The 19,629-nt window shown below is 38.2% G+C and overlaps 2 protein-coding genes and 1 long non-coding RNA gene across 4 annotated transcripts; 2 read left to right on the top strand and 1 right to left on the bottom strand.

Moving 5' to 3' along the window:
* On the top strand, positions 1-4,073 carry LOC126629965 (glycerol-3-phosphate dehydrogenase SDP6, mitochondrial-like). The gene is made up of 7 exons (XM_050300139.1): positions 1-545; positions 1,110-1,583; positions 1,706-2,037; positions 2,471-2,631; positions 2,740-2,995; positions 3,350-3,648; positions 3,753-4,073. Coding segments are annotated over exons 1-7 (1,890 nt in total). The 5' UTR covers positions 1-178; the 3' UTR covers positions 3,754-4,073.
* Positions 4,074-5,017: 944 nt separating this feature from the next.
* On the bottom strand, positions 5,018-7,719 carry LOC126630008 (uncharacterized). Its single transcript, XR_007625926.1, has 2 exons — positions 6,990-7,719; positions 5,018-5,720 (listed from the first exon to the last, which is right to left on the bottom strand). It is a non-coding gene; the product is annotated as an uncharacterized LOC126630008 (long non-coding RNA).
* A 2,857-nt stretch (positions 7,720-10,576) lies between these two features.
* LOC126629950 (kinesin-like protein KIN-UC) lies at positions 10,577-18,928 on the top strand. Of its 2 annotated transcripts, XM_050300124.1 has the most exons (22): positions 10,578-11,084; positions 11,215-11,315; positions 11,422-11,544; positions 11,691-11,876; positions 12,447-12,668; positions 12,772-12,934; positions 13,024-13,173; positions 13,496-13,584; positions 13,765-13,977; positions 14,136-14,270; positions 14,419-14,553; positions 14,912-15,091; positions 15,383-15,559; positions 15,921-16,040; positions 16,216-16,344; positions 16,412-16,550; positions 16,664-16,756; positions 17,146-17,271; positions 17,706-17,831; positions 18,142-18,285; positions 18,365-18,493; positions 18,648-18,928. In XM_050300124.1, exons 1-22 carry the CDS (start codon positions 10,811-10,813, stop codon positions 18,794-18,796), a joined length of 3,303 nt encoding a protein of 1,100 aa, XP_050156081.1. In that variant the 5' UTR covers positions 10,578-10,810; the 3' UTR covers positions 18,797-18,928. The 2 variants fall into 2 exon arrangements, with proteins under 2 accessions (XP_050156087.1, XP_050156081.1); XM_050300130.1 differs by lacking the exon at positions 14,419-14,553 and having other exon boundaries at positions 10,577-11,084.
* The last annotated feature ends 701 nt before the right edge of the window (positions 18,929-19,629 follow it).

Raw genomic sequence — 19,629 nt, 5'->3', positions numbered from 1 at the left:
AAAATAAAAGAAGCGTGGTTGAAGGAACTGTCACTCTTTCAACGAACACGTAAGACACCATATCGTAGCATCTCACTCTCAATCCAAATACCCCGAGAACGATTCCCAACGCAAAAACCATTTTCTTCAACCGAACGGATCCCGCCACTCTCTCCCGCCCGCCCTCCCTCCTCAATTCATGGCCACCGCTATACACCTACGCCGGCTCGGAGCCGCCGCCGTCGTTGCTACGGCAGCCAGCGGCGCCTTTCTCCTCCAGCCTTCGCTCTCCGCCAGCGACCGCGGCGCCGGGTCCTCCTCCCTCGGCGCTGTCCGCCAGAGGATCAGCGACCCGAATGCTGTCGTTCCGTCTAGGGCGGCTCAGGAGGCCGCTCTGATTGGCGCGAGTGCTGCCAACCCGCTCGACATTCTCGTGATTGGCGGTGGCGCCACCGGCTGCGGCGTCGCCCTTGACGCAACCACCAGAGGCCTCCGCGTCGGCCTCGTCGAGCGCGAGGACTTCTCTTCTGGAACGTCGTCGCGGTCCACTAAGCTAATTCATGGAGGTAGGCGTATAGCGTATATACATACATGTATACGTATCCATATCCGTATCCGTATATATAAAATTCATACTTCTCTGTATATATTGTGTTGCGTAATTAATTGCATTACATGGATCTCCCTGTCGTCTCAATTTGTCATTTCCGCTCCTTAAAGTAGCTGTTGACGTTTTGTTTTGTTTCGGTTGTCGTTTTGGCCTCCCGTTAGCATTTGTGTGGTTGAAGAGAAATTGAGCTGCAGGAGTGGATCAATGCACAAAACCGTTGTAATTTCGTTAACTTTGTAGATTGATGCATTATAGCGTTGTGTACATTGATCTTAACTGTAAATCGAGGCGGATTCATATTGCTAAGATAAATGTTAAATACCAATTGAATTGGCTGTAAGATATGACATGATGTTCTGCTTTTTTCGTTTGGATTTAGTAACCGTTGAGTTGTCTAAAAAGATTTTGAATATTTTAGTTTCTAATAGGTAATTGTTTATAATTAAGTTTTTGACTTCCGTCTTGGCGGTTATGTAAAATTACTATCTCGGTTGCTTATGCAAGATGATTATTATGTTAGGTGTTCGGTATTTGGAGAAAGCTGTTTTTAATCTTGACTACGGGCAGCTGAAGTTGGTATTTCATGCGCTTGAGGAGCGTAAACAGGTTATTGACAATGCACCGCACCTCTGCCATGCTTTGCCATGCATGACACCATGTTTTGACTGGTTTGAGGTAGTATACTACTGGATGGGCTTGAAAATGTACGATTTGGTTGCAGCACTACGGCTCTTACATGTGTCCAGATATTATTCTGCACAAGAATCTGTTGAGCTCTTCCCCACCCTTGCCAGGAAGGGTAACAATAAAAGCTTGAAGGGCACCGTGGTGTATTATGATGGGCAGATGAATGACGCGCGTCTTAATGTTGGATTGGCATGCACTGCTGCCTTAGCTGGTGCAGCGGTGCTTAACCATGCAGAAGTGGTTGATTTGTTGAAGGATGAGGCTAGCAATCGGACAATTGGTGCAAGAATCCGAGACAACTTATCAGGTAGAATGAGCTCACACTTCCACAACTGGCTTATATGCTACCGTAGTGTAATTAAGTGAATGATGATTTAATGATTTCCTTTTTGAACATTGTGATTCATACTGAATTTCTTAAGTTACCAGGGAAAGAGTTTAATACATATGCAAAAGTTGTCGTGAATGCTGCTGGGCCATTTTGTGACTCTTTAAGGAAGATGACAGATCAAGATGCAAAACCAATGATATGCCCAAGCAGCGGTGTACACATCGTACTTCCTGACTATTACTCTCCTGAGGGTATGGGTTTGATTGTTCCTAAAACTAAGGATGGACGTGTTGTTTTCATGCTTCCTTGGTTGGGACGAACAATTGCTGGCACCACAGATTCCAACACCCCTATTACTCTTCTTCCTGAACCACATGAGGATGAGATTCAATTCATACTGGATGCCATTTGTGATTACCTTAATGTCAAGGTTTGTGATTCTCTGTGCATGCGTGGCATCTTTTCCTGCATTGCTAATCCAAGCTTTATGATGCAGCACCATGTTTATCACACGTCAAATAGACATGAACAGTTACAAAATTAAGTATCTGTTCTTTCACCGATTGCTTTCTTTCTATTTAGTCAGTTAGTCAAAATACTGTGTGTAGATTTCAATGTAATCTTATGATCTGTATTTGGATATTCATTATCAACACGAGCTGCTTGATCAGTTGTCTATTATTTTCCTCAGTGTAACACATCTCCTTAAGGACTTCTCTGACTAGTTGAATTTTTTACACGGGTTGATGATAGATATCCAAATGTGGAAAGTAGTGGAAGACATTTAGAGCTGTAACTCAATCTAGGTGTCTTTCTCTTTCTTTTTGTCTTGTTGAGACTAAAGCAATGCTGGGAAAATATAGGTACGCCGTACGGATGTTCTCTCCGCGTGGAGTGGTATTCGCCCATTGGCAACGGATCCATCTGCGAAAAGCACGGAGAGCATCTCCAGAGATCATGTTGTATGTGAAGATTATCCTGGTTTGGTAACAATCACGGGCGGCAAGTGGACTACTTACCGTGGGTAAGGTTTGTTTGGTTGAGCTGAGATGATTTAGTTTATACTTATAGTTAAGAGGTTTTCCATTTTAAACTAAGCAACAGTGTATTTTGCTAACTATAAATTTTTCAGCATGGCAGAAGATGCGGTTAATGCAGCAATAAAGTCTGCAAAGCTGACCCCAGAAAATGGATGTTTAACCTCCAAGCTGCAAATTGTCGGTGGAGACGGATGGGATCCTGCATCTTTTACAGTTATCGCTCAACAATATGTGCGCATGAAGAACAGCCATGGTAAAGTTGTTCCTGGAGTGATGGACACTGCTGCAGCAAAGCATCTATCCCATGCATATGGTACTTTGGCTGAACGAGTTGCTGCTATTGCTCAGGTTGGTTTATCTTGCTCCAAAATCACTGTATACATGTAATCTGTCATAATTTATGGGTTTCTCATATACTGCTGATGTCCTTATATTACAATGCTACCGCCGATTCCTAAACATCCCTCATATGTATTATTGTTGAAGTTCGGTATACTCATGTCTTGGTCCATATTTTACCATTCTAGATATGTTTAATGTATAAACTCGTAACCGCTGTAAAATTTGGAATTACAACCCACTGGTGTCATCGTGCAATTTAGTATTTGTGTTTTGTTATTTTTTTATTTTATTTTTGGATTAGTCATGTGCTTTGATTTGAAGTTAATGCTTTACTTATAACTTCACATATTCAAATTTTAGAACGAAAATCTGGGGAAGAGGCTTGCCCATGGATACCCTTTTCTAGAGGCTGAGGTTGCCTACTGTGCCCGAAACGAGTACTGTGAATCTGCCATTGATTTCATTGCTCGGAGATCTCGGCTTGCTTTCCTCGACACTGATGCAGCAAGCAGGGCATTGCCACGTGTGATTGAAATTTTAGCGACCGAACACAACTGGGATGATTCGAGGCAGAAGTACGAGTTAGAGAAGGCCAAGGAATTTTTGAAAACTTTCAAATCTTCAAAAAATGCTCAGTTCCATGACGGGAAACATGTTTAGTAAGTACTTTTCTCTTTCGTTCTACATCCACGATCAACAAATTCCTTTATCAAATTAGTTGGTAGTGTAAATAATCTTGATCGGGTGGTTGTCTCCGCTGTAGGTTTGTGCATTCATTTTTCACAGGTACATTGACCGGCGGCATATTTTCCGGCCTTAATTCTGGTGCAAAGGAGTATGCCTGCCACACACAGCATATGGTTATAGTCACACATCTATGAAGACTACAGTCATCTGTCAAAATAATTTATTACCAGATTCTCACCCCCTCTGTGCAGAGTTGCTGGTAAAAAATTTCGATTGATTCTGATCGGTATATTTTCGGGTTTAATACGATGTTAGGAAAAGAAATCGCATTGTAATAATCGGTCTTCGTTTGCAATTTTCCTTGCAAGCACAAATAAAGTGATTTATTCTTGGTTCATACATTGTTACATACAACGGTAATGAGTTTAATACAAATTTTGGTCGATGTGTTTTTAACCAAAAAACTCGAGCTTTTCTTGCATATATGCCTTGTAAGACCCCGTCTTAAAGACCTTTCTTTTCTATTTGCATTTAATATTCCTCATCCCGCATACCCACCATCTCTGCCCTCACGCAAGTTACCGGATTTGGAGGGGTTGCCGATGGCTTGGATGGGGGCGGAAATGGTGAGTGTCAGGAATTTGAAAATTTCTAATATCACATTGCAAACTTTGACACTTTTTGAACTTTGAACTTTGAACTTTGAAGATTACCGACCGTCCGGTCCAACCTTTTCTTTTCCTTGTTCACAAGAAGTTTCACGTAAAAACCTCAATCCATCCGTATTGACTTGACTCACAGGTTGGTGCTGATTTTATGGGTCCAAAAGTCGATGAAACCGGACACTCGACGTGCTTGTGATTTTTGAACTTCTTCCCTATTTTGCCGCTACCGAAATAATTACCCCCATGAGAGTTTTATTGTTTTACTTTATTGTTGGGAAAAAGATATTTATTTAATGTGAAATAAACATCATAGGATCAATACCAACGAATGAAGAACAAAAGCGTCAGTCATCTTAAAAGTAGCGTTGTCTGAAGCACATGCTTTTCAACAAATGTTCCAAACCATCTCTTCCAAATGCATAGTCAATCTGTGGAGGATTTCTGACTTTCTGTTGACTTTAAAAGTTACAAAGTTTATGTGACGTGCAAACTAAGTAATTAGGAGCTAATTACGTTTTTCAGTGGCTTAAATGATGATGCAATACGCTGCTAATTCCTGATCGAGCTACTTCGGCCGAGGAAGGAACAATCTCGGCCTTGAGTTTTGAAGCCTGAAGACAAGGTTGTGTGGATCACTCTACCGCCGAATCGGTATCAAACTGTATGGACAAAGATATTCAAAAGAGATGAGTGTCTTCGTCATAAAAAGGGTTCAGTTGTTTGTATGCTAAACTCTGAATACAACATGGGAGTAACCAATTGTAAAACTCCTACCTCACCGAAAAGGTTAATGAAGTGACATCTTTCAATGAAAGAATCAAAGACTCCTCGTCGGTTGAGATCATTGATTGCTTCTGGAAAACCCCATTAATCCAGTTGAACCCAAACCTGACCTTATATCCAGTTGGAATTTGTGTTGATGGGTTAGTCAGTCAATTTTCACAAAAAGGTGCAAAAAAATCCCTGTAAAGCGTTGATCTGTGTGTTGAATTGAATGTCTCTTTTTTTTTATTGCACGACCTCCTGTATGTATAGGACAACTATACTTTGGCTGATAAGTTCCAGAGCCAATTCGAACTGCAGCACACTCCTGGAGCTTTATCCCATTTGACTTGCTATTATCCGATGCTTAAGTTCAGATAACATTTTTCCTTGAAAAACAATCCTCATTTGTAGATCACGATACATAAAACATAATTAATGTAGTTAATATCATTTGTTCAAGAAAAAAAAAAAAAGTCCTCACACGTTGCATGCATCATGCATGGGACGTCCAACCTTCGCAATGACTTGACTGACCTTCAATAAAGATAGCAAGCATATCATGAAGCCTTTATGCCCCTTTTGGTTTTGTCCTCCTCTCCAAACTCGGTATATTTCTACAAAAAACCAATCCAGTATTAATATTTAAGAAAAATATTAAAATCCTATTAATTCGTTAATTCATACAAAGGCCTCGATTGCACGGAGCTGATTGAGAAGCCTTTATGCCAACTTAAAATGCTTCTGATATCATAACACTTAAAAGCGTTCTTAGAGGACTAGCTTTTTGAATGCTTTTTCAAAAGCACTTTTTTATTAAGTACCTGATTTTTAAATTAAAATTTGAACATCTTTTTTGGTTACAAAATTTCAACATATTTAATTTCAATAAAAAGTATTACGACAGAAGTGCTAAAGTTTTTAAGTTCTTTTAGTTAGTTTTCCTATGTTTTTAACTAACTGAGTTACAAATTATTTGCAAAGAAATGTTTACTGCAAAATCAGTTTCAAACGAGTTATGAAGTCTAAAATAAATAAATAATTCTCTATACCTAGGTTGAGACGAATCCGGATCCTCGCCTGATCCTCTTTGTGAGGATTCCGAAAATTCGTGAGTCATATCTGTTAATCGTAATCATGTTGGGGTTGAGACCACCTGATTACTTTTCCTCTTTTTATATTTGGATCTAGCCCAATCATTTGACCAAAGATAGCCCAATTACAAATTCATTTCAAAAAATGAATTGTTATTAGCATTTCAAAATTCTCATTTTGCACTTCAAACTTTATATATTTAGAAAGTAAAATATTAAATACACTTATGAGGAGTATAAAATGAGATTTTTAAAGTGCCAATAAAAATTCTCTTAAAAAATAATAGGGTAAATTACACAGAACTACCTAAACTATTAGGTCATTAACAGTTTCATACCTTGTCTTTAAAAAGTTTCAATGTCATACCTCATCTACAAATTTGTTACAGTTTCATATCTTTCGTTAGTTGTCTGTCAATTCCTCCCTTAAATGCTTACATGGCTTGAGGCGAGACCTAAGCTACATCAGCATATTAAAAAATAATAATTAAATATTAACTAAATATTTAAAAAATAAAAAATAAAAAAAACCAAAAAATTCCAAACCCAAACCCATATCCCCTCCCCCCCCCCCCCCGAGAAACTTCCCATCCCCTTTAAAAAGTTTCAATGTCATACCTTATCTACAAATTTGTTACAATTTCATACCTTCCGTCAATTGTCTGTCAATTCCTCTGTTAAATGCTGACATGGCTTGAGACGGGACCCAAGCCACATCAGCATATTAAAAAAAATAATTAAATATTAACTAACTATTAAAAAATTAAAAATTAAAATAAAAACCAAAACTACCTCTTCCCATCGACCCAGATCCATCAAATCCGCCACCCAGATCCATCAACTACCTCTTCAAGGAGTAGGGCCTCCTTTTCATCCTCTTTGACGTTCTCATCGGCTCCACCTTTTTCATCCTCCAACTGACCCTCTCCTGCCTCGGCCCCTCCGATCCCAACTCCATCTCTAGAACCTTCTCCACTGCCCACGACCTCGTCTACAAGCCCACCCATGCCAAGGTGGGTCGCGTCCCTGTTGCGCTCGGCCATCAGAGGCTGCGAATCGTCGTCACCGGCGAAGCTGGGTTCATCGGGTCCTACTTCATTGACAAACTTATTGACAGAGGTAACGGGGACCCTCTGATTGTTTGTTTTTTAATTTTTTAAGTTTTGAATGGGAGGGGAGGTGAAGAGAGTGGAGGAGAGAAAGGTGGTTGGGAGGCTCGAGAGGGAGAAAAGGGGTGGGGGGACCAATGGGGAAGATGGGAAGGGAATCTGGGTTTGGTTTGGTGTTTTTTTTTAATATTTAGTTAATATTTAATTATTTTTTAATAGAAAGTGGGCCCTGCCTCAAGTCATGTCATCATTTAACTGAGGAATTGACAGACAACTGACGGAATGTATGACATTGCAACAAATTCGAAGATAAGATATGACATTGAAACTTTTTAAAGACAAGGTATGAAACTGTTAATGACCCAATAGTTGAAGTAGTTCTGTGTAATTTACCCAAAAAAAAAAAAAAAAAAAAAAATATATATATATATATATATCCACTGCCGGCAAAAACATCAACCAATAAACCCGACAACCAAAAATGGCGTCAATGGCTGGAGCAGCAATAGCTTCTCTCTCCTCCTCCCTACTCTCCAAACCTTCACTTTCTCTCATCCCCATCCGCCCACTCACCTGCCTCACTTGCTCCCTCACCACTTCCTTTTCATCTCAGGAGTTCAACATCACCTTAGTGCCACCCAAGCCGAAGCCCAAACCCGACTCCGCTGAACTCGACCTAGATGCTCTCGCCGGCCAGCTCATCATCCCATGGATTGTCCTCGACGAGGATGGCAACCTCAAGCTTTAGTCGCACCCTCATGCACATTTCCTTCAGGCCTGTCTCGGCCACTATATGCTCCATTCGTTCCATCTTGATCTTTTGAGAACCATTCGACCAAGAACATACTTGTTGCGATCCGTGCTCAAAAGATCAAGACATGAATTATAAGAAAAATTTTACCAAAATATATTTTGTAGAATATGAAAATATTGTTTGATGTTATAGTAAGGGAAAAAAAATTAACAAAAAAATATAAAATAAATAAAATTGATGGTTTAGGCAGAGAGTGGGAGATGGGTTTAGTTGTTATTTGTTTTTAAATTTTAAAAAAAAAATTAGAGATGTTAAAATCATTTGTAGGTGAGGTTTAAAAAAAAAAATTGTTTTGTGAAATTACATTACTGCTATTAAATTTTTGGGTTAATCTCAGTTTATTACCCTGAAGTTTTGTGATTTTCAACATTTGGTACATGAAGGTTTTTTCATCCCAGAGTCATACCTCAAGTCTTAATTTTGGGACAGTTTCATACATCCGTTAAGTTTTCCGTTAGAATTTCTGTTAATTGATGACGTGGCGCCCATGTGGACAGTAACTGAGCACCACGTGTCAATATGGGCCAATTTCAATATTAAAATTTAAAAAAAAAAAAAAAATCCCCACCCATCTTCTACCTCTTCCAGCCTTTTCCCTTTTTTCTTCCCTTTGTAACCTGCACCCTCTCCCCCAAAACCAGTCTCCCCCAAGCTCACTCCAACCACCAAAACCAGTCTCCCCCAACCTTCCTTCTTCCTCTGCAACCCGCACCCTCTCCCCCAACCTTCCTTTACCACCAAAATAAGTCTCCTTTAACCCGCACCCTCCCTTCCTTCTTCCCTCAGATCCAAAACAAAAACGTAAACAATTCTAGACCATTCTATTACTTGCTTCCATTGCACCTTAAAGCAACGCTCCCAATCAAACGAAAATCAGCACAAAAGTCTAACTTCCAAAACAAAATGCAACCAAGTTCAGAACTTGCGAAACCCACATTGAAAACCCAATCACAAAAACTAAAAAACCCCCCATTTTCCAATCCCACCATCTAATTTTTCAAACCATCCAAAAAAAAGCCAAAAGCAAAAAACAGAGAATCGAAGAAAGTAAGTTTTTTTCTTTTTACCGAAATGAGAGTAGGAGTCGAAGTAATAGTTAGCGCTGGTCTTGCCATCGGCTTCAATAAAGGAGACATCCGGCTCGCCCATGGAGTCATCGACGACCTTGTCGAGCTCGGGGTCGCACATGGACTTGTCAGGGTTGGAGCTCTCGAGGACGTCTTTTACAAAGGGAAGAAGGAAGGTTGGAGCTCTCGGGGTTGCACATGGACTCGTCAGGGTTGGATTTGAGGGAAGAAGGAATTGAGGGTGTGGGTTGGGGGAGACTGGTTTTGGTGGTAAATGAAGGTTGAGGGAGAGCGTGCAGGTTGCAGAAGGAAGAAGGAAGGCTGGGGGAGACTGGTTTTGGTGGTTGGAGTGAGCTTGGGGGGAGACTGGTTTTGGGGGAGAAGATGTGGGTTGCAGAGGGAAGAAGGAAATGAGGGGGTTGGGGGAGGTAGAAGACAGGTGGAGATTTTTGTTTTTGTTTTTTTTTTATATTTAAAAAAAAATTTAAATATTGAAATGGGCCCATATTGACACATGGCGCTCAGTTATTGTCCACGTGGGCGCCACGTCATTAGTTAACAGAAGTTTTAACGGAAAACTTAACAGATGTATGAAATTGTCCCAAAATTAAGACTTGAGGTATGACTCTGGAATGAAAAAAACTTCATGTACCAAATGTTGAAAACTACAAAACTTCAGGGCAGTAAACTGATATTAACCCTAAATTTTTTGATGTGGTAGAAGACTAAATAATCTTTTCACTCTATTTTGGTTGACAAAGATAGTTATATTAATATATAACTAGCATTTGCCTACACAGTTTGTGTGTATGAACACATTATTTTAGAAAATGAGAAGGGGAGATAGAGAACGGGGGGGGGGGAGTGGAAGGTTTTTGTTTTCGGTTTTTATTTTTTTAATTTTTTAATATTCGAGGTATTTTAACATCACCTGTAGATGAGGTTTCAATAAAAAACAGTAAAATTTGGACTTGTGAAATTACATTATTGTTCATAAAAAAATTTGGACTTGTAAAATTACATTATTGTCCATAATTTTTTTTGTGTGATAGAAGACTAAGTAGTCTTTTCACTATCTTTTGGTTGACAAAGAGAGTTTCATTAATTAATAGAGATAATTTAATAGTTCTAATAGAATAAATGGCTCTCGTAGTGACAAGATAATTGGAAAATAATGCCTATGATAAAAAAATTAAGATTTAAAGCCTCATAGTGTAGTCCTTTAGCAAATTTAGTTTAAAAATAATTTTTTCATTAAATGTCAATTAAATGGATTAAATTTACTAAATGAGTGCCATCACAAAGGCTTAAATTATATATATATATTTTTTTACCACTAGCCTATCTTCTGATTACTTTCGTATTCCAAGAACCTTTATCCGATTAGGCTTTAGATAATGAAAAAGTAAATTAAATTAAAAATTAAATTAAAAGGAAAAAAAAAAGGGTCGACTCGTGTGCTTAAACAGTCAAACGTTACCCACAACGCGGGAACCATTTTCTTTCTCTTCCCCATCGTGCCGGCCTCTCCTCTCCTCTCTCTCTCTCACTCTTCACAACAATAAAGCTCCAGAATCTTCCTCTGCCATTCCCTTTCACTTTCCTCTGACCATTGACAAATCAATGGCTGCTTCTTCTTCTTCTTCGTCATCGTCGTCCGCACGATCATCGTCGTCGTCGACGGCAGCAGGGAATACTAATGGCAGTAACAGTACGGGTGGAAGGTCCCAGAGGCAAACGACATCGTCGGCGCAAGTCCCTCTTACTCACTCCACTAGACAAACGACGTCGTCTTTGCAAGCCAACAGCCACCGCACACGGCCCTCTTCTTCCAGTTCACGGCGCTCCGTCATACCCAGTTCGAGAACTCCTCACTCTAACCCCGAATATCAACAAGGTCTCTCTCTCTCCCCCCCACATATAATTTTGAATTTTTGGAATTTATCTTCGAAGAATGCATTTTTAATTTCAAATCAAACTTCAAGTTTTTAAATTTCTGGGGATTTTGGGATTAATTTTTGCAACAGAGGCCGGAAGAGTGAGGGTTGCTGTCAGGCTTCGACCGAGAAATCTGGAGGATCGCATTTCGGATTCTGATTTCGCAGACATTGTCGAGTTGCAGCCCGAGGTGTGATTTTACAGCTGAAATTTCCGAGCTTTTTTATTAATCTTAAACCAGATTAACTAATTAAATTATAATGGAATTAAAATTTTCATTTTTTCCCGTTGTGTAGCTGAAGCGGCTAAAGTTGAGAAAGAACAATTGGAGCTCAGAGTCTTACAGATTTGATGAAGTTTTCACTGAAACCGCCTCGCAAAATCGGGTTTATCAAGTGGTGGCAAAGCCTGTAGTTGAGGTATCTTGTTTGCTTATTTACCACTATTTCTTTGGCTTTTTTTGAGTTGCATTTGACGCGTCGAGATGCTCAATGTGGCTTTTGATTGCAATTGTGGTTCTTTAAGTGGTTAATGATGTAATGTCAAGTTTGATATACTTTTGCAGAGTGTGTTGAGTGGATATAATGGGACAGTTATGGCCTATGGCCAAACCGGTACTGGGAAAACTTACACAGTTGGCAGTCTGGGTAATGATGATGCATCTGAGCGTGGCATTATGGTTAGAGCTTTGGAGGACATACTTTCGACTACATCTACTGCTTTTGATAGTGTGGAAGTTTCCTACTTGCAGGTGGTTGCATTTCGTTGTTTTGATTTGACGTTCTTGTTGAAGTGTTTCATGATCCACCATCACTGTTCATAGTGAAATATAGGTGAATTGGTACATAGTCCATCGTAGGCATGATATTGTTCACTGCACCATAGGAAGTTAATAGCATTAGCAAACGCTTCATTTCATGAGTTGAATGCTACACTGCTAAGGAACAAATATCTTTTGGAGTTCAGTAGAGATCTATAAGTCTTATAACAACTTAGGAAAGTAATGGAAAACCTGGAGACATGCTGCGTACTGTGTAAAGCCCCATCACATTCCCTTGTTGTGTGAGACTACATTGAGGTTTCACTATCAGCAAGGTGAACATCCACCATCTCTTTTAGGACTCTGTTCTTCTTTCTTATCCAGGAAAAGAAGGATGACAGGGAATATAGTGTTTTCAGTTAAACCTTTTCAATCCTTACCAAATTCTAAAGATTGCTTGTCATCTGATCGCATACCTGTTGAAGTAGAGCGGCAAGTTACTACCATGTTGGATGATTGCTCGTTTATTAAGAAATGTTTTTTTTTTTTTTTCCACACCAGTTGTACATGGAATCTATTCAAGATTTGCTTGCACCAGAAAAGATTAATATTCCTATTCATGAGGACTCAAAGACTGGTGAGGTGTCACTTCCTGGTGCTTCAGTAGTAAGAATTAAAGACCTTGATCACTTTTTACAACTGCTGCAAATTGGTGAGGCAAACCGTCATGCAGCTAACACGAAGCTGAATACAGAATCTTCACGCAGTCACGCGATTCTTATGGTGTGTCTGTTGTATGATTTTGGATTTATCAATTCATGTTTACTTTCAAATCTGTAGATATTATTTTTCGAATAACGATGATCTGAATCTTTTATGCTTGCAGGTTTTTGTTCGTAGATCTGTGCAAGAAAATGCTACAGATGAGATCACTTCTCAAGAAAAAACCTTTAGAGCTGATTTATCAGTTAGAAGTGGGGTACCTGTAGTTCGAAAAAGCAAGTTGCTGATTGTTGATCTTGCAGGATCTGAAAGAATAGATAAATCTGGTTTGTCATTGATACTGTACACCTGAAGTGGTACTTAAGCTTTTTTTCCATCATTTGTTATTCCTGACATTATTTTTCTCACGTTGCAGGCAGTGAGGGCCACTTGCTTGAGGAGGCGAAATTTATAAATCTTTCACTTACTTCCCTTGGAAAATGTATAAATGCATTGGCGGAAAACAGTCCACATATCCCTGTCAGAGATTCTAAGCTTACAAGGTTGCTTCGTGATTCATTTGGAGGTTGTCCCAATATATTTACATTCTGCTCTGTATTTAGATATTGCATAGATTTTATTGAATCGCTCCTCTTACATCTATAATGGTATTTGCTATGTATTTAGGCCATAGCCAATGCTCTATATCTTGAATACATTTTGTGTCGAGTGAGACAAATTTGATATGTTGTTCATATTTGTTGTTCTATTTATACACATATATGTAAAGAAAGAAAAATATGAAAAGGCCCAATGCACACATATGTATACCTTCCTTCATTTATTTCTGCTCCATTTCTTTTCCTAATGTTTCTAAAAGGAAATTCCATGTATTTTCCACAAAACAGGCTCTGCGAGGACCTCACTCATAGTAATGATTGGGCTGTCAGCACAGCACTATGCAGAGACCACTAGTACAATAATGTTTGGACAACGGGTGAGCTAACTTATACTAATCATTATTGCTGAACTGAATTCTCCATATATTCCAGTATCTGTTTTTCATTTTCTAACTTTAATAATTCCAACTGCTAATTTCCTGTTGTTAGTTTATCTCATTTATTTTATTGGTAGTTTACAATCTTTCATACAAGACCATCTGTTATTTATTTTGCAGGCAATGAGAATAGTAAATATGGTAAAACTTAAAGAAGAATTTGATTATGAAAGTCAATGTCGGAAGCTTGAGAATCAAGTCGACCATCTTACTGCACAATTTGAAAGGCAACAGAAGTTGTTGGACAGTAACAAATTGGAATTGGAAAGACAGCTGAAGGAGTGTCAAGATTCTTTTGCTGAGGCCAAGAACAATCTAAGCACAAGGTCTGAGGTAGTTGTCTCGCCTAGATACCATTTGTAATTTGGTTGATGAAACGCTGGTCATCATATGATGAGGGTTGTTTTCAACTCACATACGATCCATTTGACATACCTATTGTTATGAGAGGTATAGTACACTTTTTTCTTCTAATCTTCTGCATGTTTCAGTTATTGGAGAAGGAAAATGCTCGTTTGGAGTCGGATCTGAATGATCTTTTAGATGAGCTGAACTGTCATAAAGACCACAGTGAGTTGATGCATGATAAGGTTGCAAAGCTTGAAGCAAGTTTAGAACATGGAGAGGTATTTCTTTTCTGAAGACTCGGTGCAAAAATGTTCCTTATAGTTTCATTTCATTTTGATGATTCATCTAGTTATTTTCTTGTCATGCCGATTGTTATGAGGGTTGGTACGTCTTTCCCCGCCATCTAATACTTCTCTATACTTAAAGTTTCTGGAGAAGGAAAATACTCGTTTGGAGTTGGATCTGAAAGATCTTTCAGATAAACTGAACCTTGAGAAGGAACACAGTGACCTGATGCATGATAAAGTTGCAGAACTTGAAGCAAGTTTAGAACACGGCAAGGTATTTCCTTTCTGAAGATCCAGTGCACTAGTATTGATACCATAATGGCTGTATTGCCCAGTTAGATTGCCTTGTAATTTCCTTTCATATTAATGACTTTGTCTAGTTGTTTTCTTGTCAGTCTAGCTGAGGCTATACAGTGCTTATGGTTATTAATGTTGGTGCCACTATGTACACCAAAAGAATTTATCATAGGCTAGTAAATCAGTTATATAGCAGGAGTTAGGCACACACGCGCACACACGCACGCGCGCACACACACACGCATAAAACATATGTTGAATGCATACCGTCTCATAATAAAATATTTTGTCCTTTATGAGCATGGCATTTATAGTGTTGTTTTGCCTGTTAGTAGCAACACCAGCTTGAAAGTTCTATGTATCAGAAAGTCCTAGCTGATAGCACTCAGATGTATGAAGAGAAAATAGCAAAGTTGATTAAGCAGCTAGATGATGAGCATGCTCGTGCTGAAAGCACAGAGGAACAGTTAGATTTAACAACGAAGCTTCTGACTGATGGCCAAAAGACTATTCAGGTGAGCATTCTATGCACTTAGAACAGGACCTGTTTTTGTCATCTTTAATTCTAACAGTTTTCTGTAATATCCTTGGAGTGCTTTTTTATTTTAATATGCATTTTTCTGGAAAATTTTAAATATTGTTTCTTCTTCAAAATTTGGCCACCTTTTATTAGAAAATTTCAAACTTCAACCTTTTAAATGTAGTCTCTTCTTTTCATTTGCAACTTGCAAATAATGGAAGCTACTATTTTACCACAAGTTATAGCAATATGAGTACCAACTGCAATGCTTTGTTCATTTTTGTAGCAACATCAGATAGAGAATTCTGCATTTCAATCAGCACTTGCAGACGCTACTCAGATGTATGAGAAAAAAATAGGTGAGTTAATGGAGCAATTGGAAAATGAGCACGCTCGTTTTGAAGATCTAGAAGAACAATTGGATGTGGAGAAGAAGCAACGTAGTCTGCAAAACTCAATGCAGGTTAAAATTTATTCCTAAAACTTACTAAATGAGCCCGTTGTGATGCTTCATGGAAGAGTCCAGTGTTCTTCTATTTTCACGTATCTGTGATATTCTTTGTTTCTTTTTCCTTTTAATGTATATATAGGCAAAAAGAAAAATTCATCCCCACGTGCTTCGTAGTAATATATCACTTCATATTGAGCTGGGAAAAGTTTTTATGCAGCTACTACCTGCCTTTATTCCCTCTGTTTTGATAATTGATAATTCTCTAAATGTGGTGAAATGATTGTTCATATTCAAGGCTCCCTTTCACACGTATTCATCATACAGCACACGTATTCATCATACAGTAAATTTTATTTTGCTTTAATAAATCCAGGGGAAGAAAGAGATTGATGAACTTAGAGTGCAGTTAGAAGAAATGAATCAGCTACATGAACAAACTCTAAACAAATATTGGTCCTTGAAATCAGAATGTGCTGATCTCTCAGAAGAGAAGGTACGTTGACATATAAAATGCATCTAGAGTGGTTCAATATTATATTCCCACAAAATGTAGACTGATATTTATTTCTGTTGTGGTCACGCAATTGCTCCTACAGTTGCTATGAGTAGTCAGTTAAGTGTGAATTACTAAATGATTTGCGTTATTTTCTATAATTGGGACTATTAAGGAAATACTCAAGGAAGAACTTCAAGATGTGAGGCAAAGACTTCTAATTGAAGAGAAGCAGAGGAAGTCTGTAGAGAATGAGCTAATCAAATTAAAGAAGGCTGCACCGGAGAAAGAAGATGAGTTTGAGGTGAGTTGCTTGTGCTTTTCACAAATATCAGGTTCGACAATACAACCTTACATTTGAAATTCTCCAGGACAAGAAATTGTATATGAAGGAAAATACACATAAAGGATCTTCTGCTTTGGGGAATCCAATGGGGTTACACAATGCAAATCCATCGAGAGATACAATTTCTGGTCAGAGGGCCACAATTGCAAAAATATGTGAAGAAGGCAAGATTTATTATATAATAAAGCCTCATAAAGTTTGAATAACTATCTTTTCCTTTGCGAATTCCACTCATTGATATCTCTTGGTTAACAAGTTAATTTACTTAATAATTCAGTTGGGCTTCAAAAGATTGTACAATTGTTGACATCTGAAGATTCAGATGTCCAAACCCATGCTGTGAAGGTGGTGGCCAATCTTGCAGCTGAAGGTATGCACTTTCCTGTATTGTCTATTTATATTAGCGGATAAATGCATGCTTTTCATCCCCTTTCAAAGGAGGTGGTAGTACAAACTGTGCTAAAGATGGATCAATCTACGTGTTATTTGTTATTACGTTGACCTCAGAAAACCAGTCTAATGGAAGAAAAAAAATATATGCCACTTCAATTTTTACACATGGAAACAAAATTTATTCTAAAACTAATATATGCTGCTTCAATTTTCACATAATAGTGATATTATATGTCATATATTTGTGCATTTGATTTGTATGGTCTATATCACTGATCTGTCACTGCTGTCACGGGGTCAAACAGTTAGCATGAGGATTTAGTAGTGTATACTGTTGTACCGAGTAAGGTTTTCCTTTATTTTCAGATACTAATCAAGCAAAGATTGTTGAGGAAGGCGGTTTAGACGCTTTGCTTGTTCTGTTGCAATCCTCACAAAATACAACTATCCTTAGAGTTGCTTCTGGGGCCATTGCCAATTTGGCAATGAATGGTAATCCTGATTCCTTTTTCATCTTTCTTGTGCATTTTAGTTGGTAAACAAATTATAATTGTTCAGTGCCTTCCATCGTCCATCCTTTTCACGTCTAGACCTTGCTTTTAAAATTCTTGTTTACACTACGTTGGTTCTGGAAAATGTAAACCAAACTGATTATTAACAAATACCACAAAAGATGCTGATTACTATGAAGTTCATGAACATTTGACTGCATATTTTTTTGACAACTATAAAACTTTATGTATTGTTATCTCGGGTCTTTTAGTCACTGAAAATGGCTCCTGGGTTCTAGGAAAAGCAGGACCCTTGCAGTAAAATGGAGGGGGGAGGAACTTGATATTTCTGTGTTGAATATTTGATCACTCTCTTAATTTTATGTACTCAACTCTTCGTCTTTTGTCTTCTGTTTCTCTTTTAACTCTTCTCAGAGGTAAATCAAGGCGCAATTATGAGCAGAGGCGGAGCTCAACTACTCGCAGAGACAGCATGCAAGACAAATGATCCACAAACTCTTAGAATGGTTGCTGGTGCACTTGCTAATTTATGTGGAAATGGTAAGCACGAGATGGTTGAGAGTATTTTTTCCAAGTTTTCTCAGGAACTTTTGTGCATTTCATATTAGCACGTTGTTTAATTTTTTCTAAGTACCGACCTTTCCATGTACCGAATTACTTGTTAGCATCAACAAATGGTTTAAGCGTGAGGTTGTTAAGTACTTAGGTTATGTATTTTAGGTTCATTCCTTCGCTGCATAGGTTGCTTACTCAACATATCCCAATATATTTTACGTCTAAACGGATGGAGTCACATCTTGCTTGAGGGTTATTAGTCTGAAAGCTCATGCGTAGTTTTCGTTAATTACAGAAAGATTACATACAATGCTGAAAGAAGATGGAGGAATTAAGGCACTCTTGGGAATGGGGAGGTCGGGGAGTAGTGATGTCATTGCACAGGTTGCCAGAGGACTGGCTAACTTTGCAAAATGTGAATCGCGCGGAACTATTCAAGGTTGGTCGAAATAGTCCTCCTTGTGGTTGTGTACATGTATTATGCTGCATTATATTGACTATTAAGCTTTACATATCAGGACATAGAAAAGGTCGTTCACTTTTGATGGACGATGGTGCCCTTACCTGGTTGATTATCAACTCCAACACTGCCTCAACTTCAACCCGACGCCATATAGAGCTTGCTCTCTGCCATTTAGCGCAAAACGGTAAGCTCTGACTGCGCTCGGGGATTTTTTTACGGAGAATTTTACATATTTCCAAATAATCGGACAACAAACTTAGATGCTTAGGATGACTTGTTCTATTTTCTGTTGAGGTCCTAAATTTCTTAGGCAGTAATATTATCTGTTGTTCGTGCAGAGGACAATGCAAGGGATTTCATATCCGGTGGAGGGCTGCAAGAGATCGTTCGAATATCAACTGAATCCATTCGGGACGATATCCGAAACTTGGCAAAGAAGGCGTTGAGAGTGAATCCGAAACTTTACAATCAGAGGCACGGTGAATAGCGAAATGTACATAATCTCGTTGTTTTTGTAGCCTAATTGTTTGAGTTGTAAGTAGCCATTTGTTCTTTTATCAACTGAACTGGAATTCTGGACAGTTTTGCACTATATATGCATGTTTTGAGAAATCAACAATGATGTCCATCCGAATCGTGATGTGATGGCCGACACCCGGAGGGTGACGAAGCCATAAAGTATGGTTGATGTGTAAAAGTGAGAATAAATTTAAACTTTTAATAAATATATCAGAATGCACAACGTGATTGGGTGGTAACTCTTATTACAAAACATGAAGTTCAATGCAAAGCGCAGACAAATAAAAGTAGGGGAAATTTTATATAAACTCATTTACTCTCTTTTTACACCCAACTTAAATTTCAAATGTTAATTGTCTATTTTATCCTATTGCATAATTACTATTAAGTACAAAATGAAATTAATAATAAAACTCAAATTTATCAATAAATCGAAACACTATAATTAAACCCTACAATCACTCTTTGTTTATCCTACATTCATTCTGACTAAAACCCTAATAGCTCTCATAGAGAAGAATAAGTTTTTTATATTGATAGATGGTGATTTTGAAGTTTTGAATCCTTCAACCAAGGTATGACTCAATTTATAAATTTTTTGTTCGTTTGATTTCAATTTTTTAGAGTGTACAAGTTACTTTACTGTAATTTTTTTCAACAAATACAATGAAAGCATCATACCTTTTGGCTAAAACAAACAACAACGAAAGCATATGTTTACTCAGATTTTGTTGATAGCCTTTGGCTTAATTGCCATGACACAAAAAAAATTATGAAGCAGTCGCTGCCCCAAATTCCAGA

Source organism: Malus sylvestris, chromosome 1 (assembly GCF_916048215.2).
Source record: "Malus sylvestris chromosome 1, drMalSylv7.2, whole genome shotgun sequence".
Taxonomy (NCBI): domain Eukaryota; kingdom Viridiplantae; phylum Streptophyta; class Magnoliopsida; order Rosales; family Rosaceae; genus Malus; species Malus sylvestris.
Note: the sequence above shows the minus strand (reverse complement) of the source record. Positions and strands in the feature narration are given on the sequence as shown.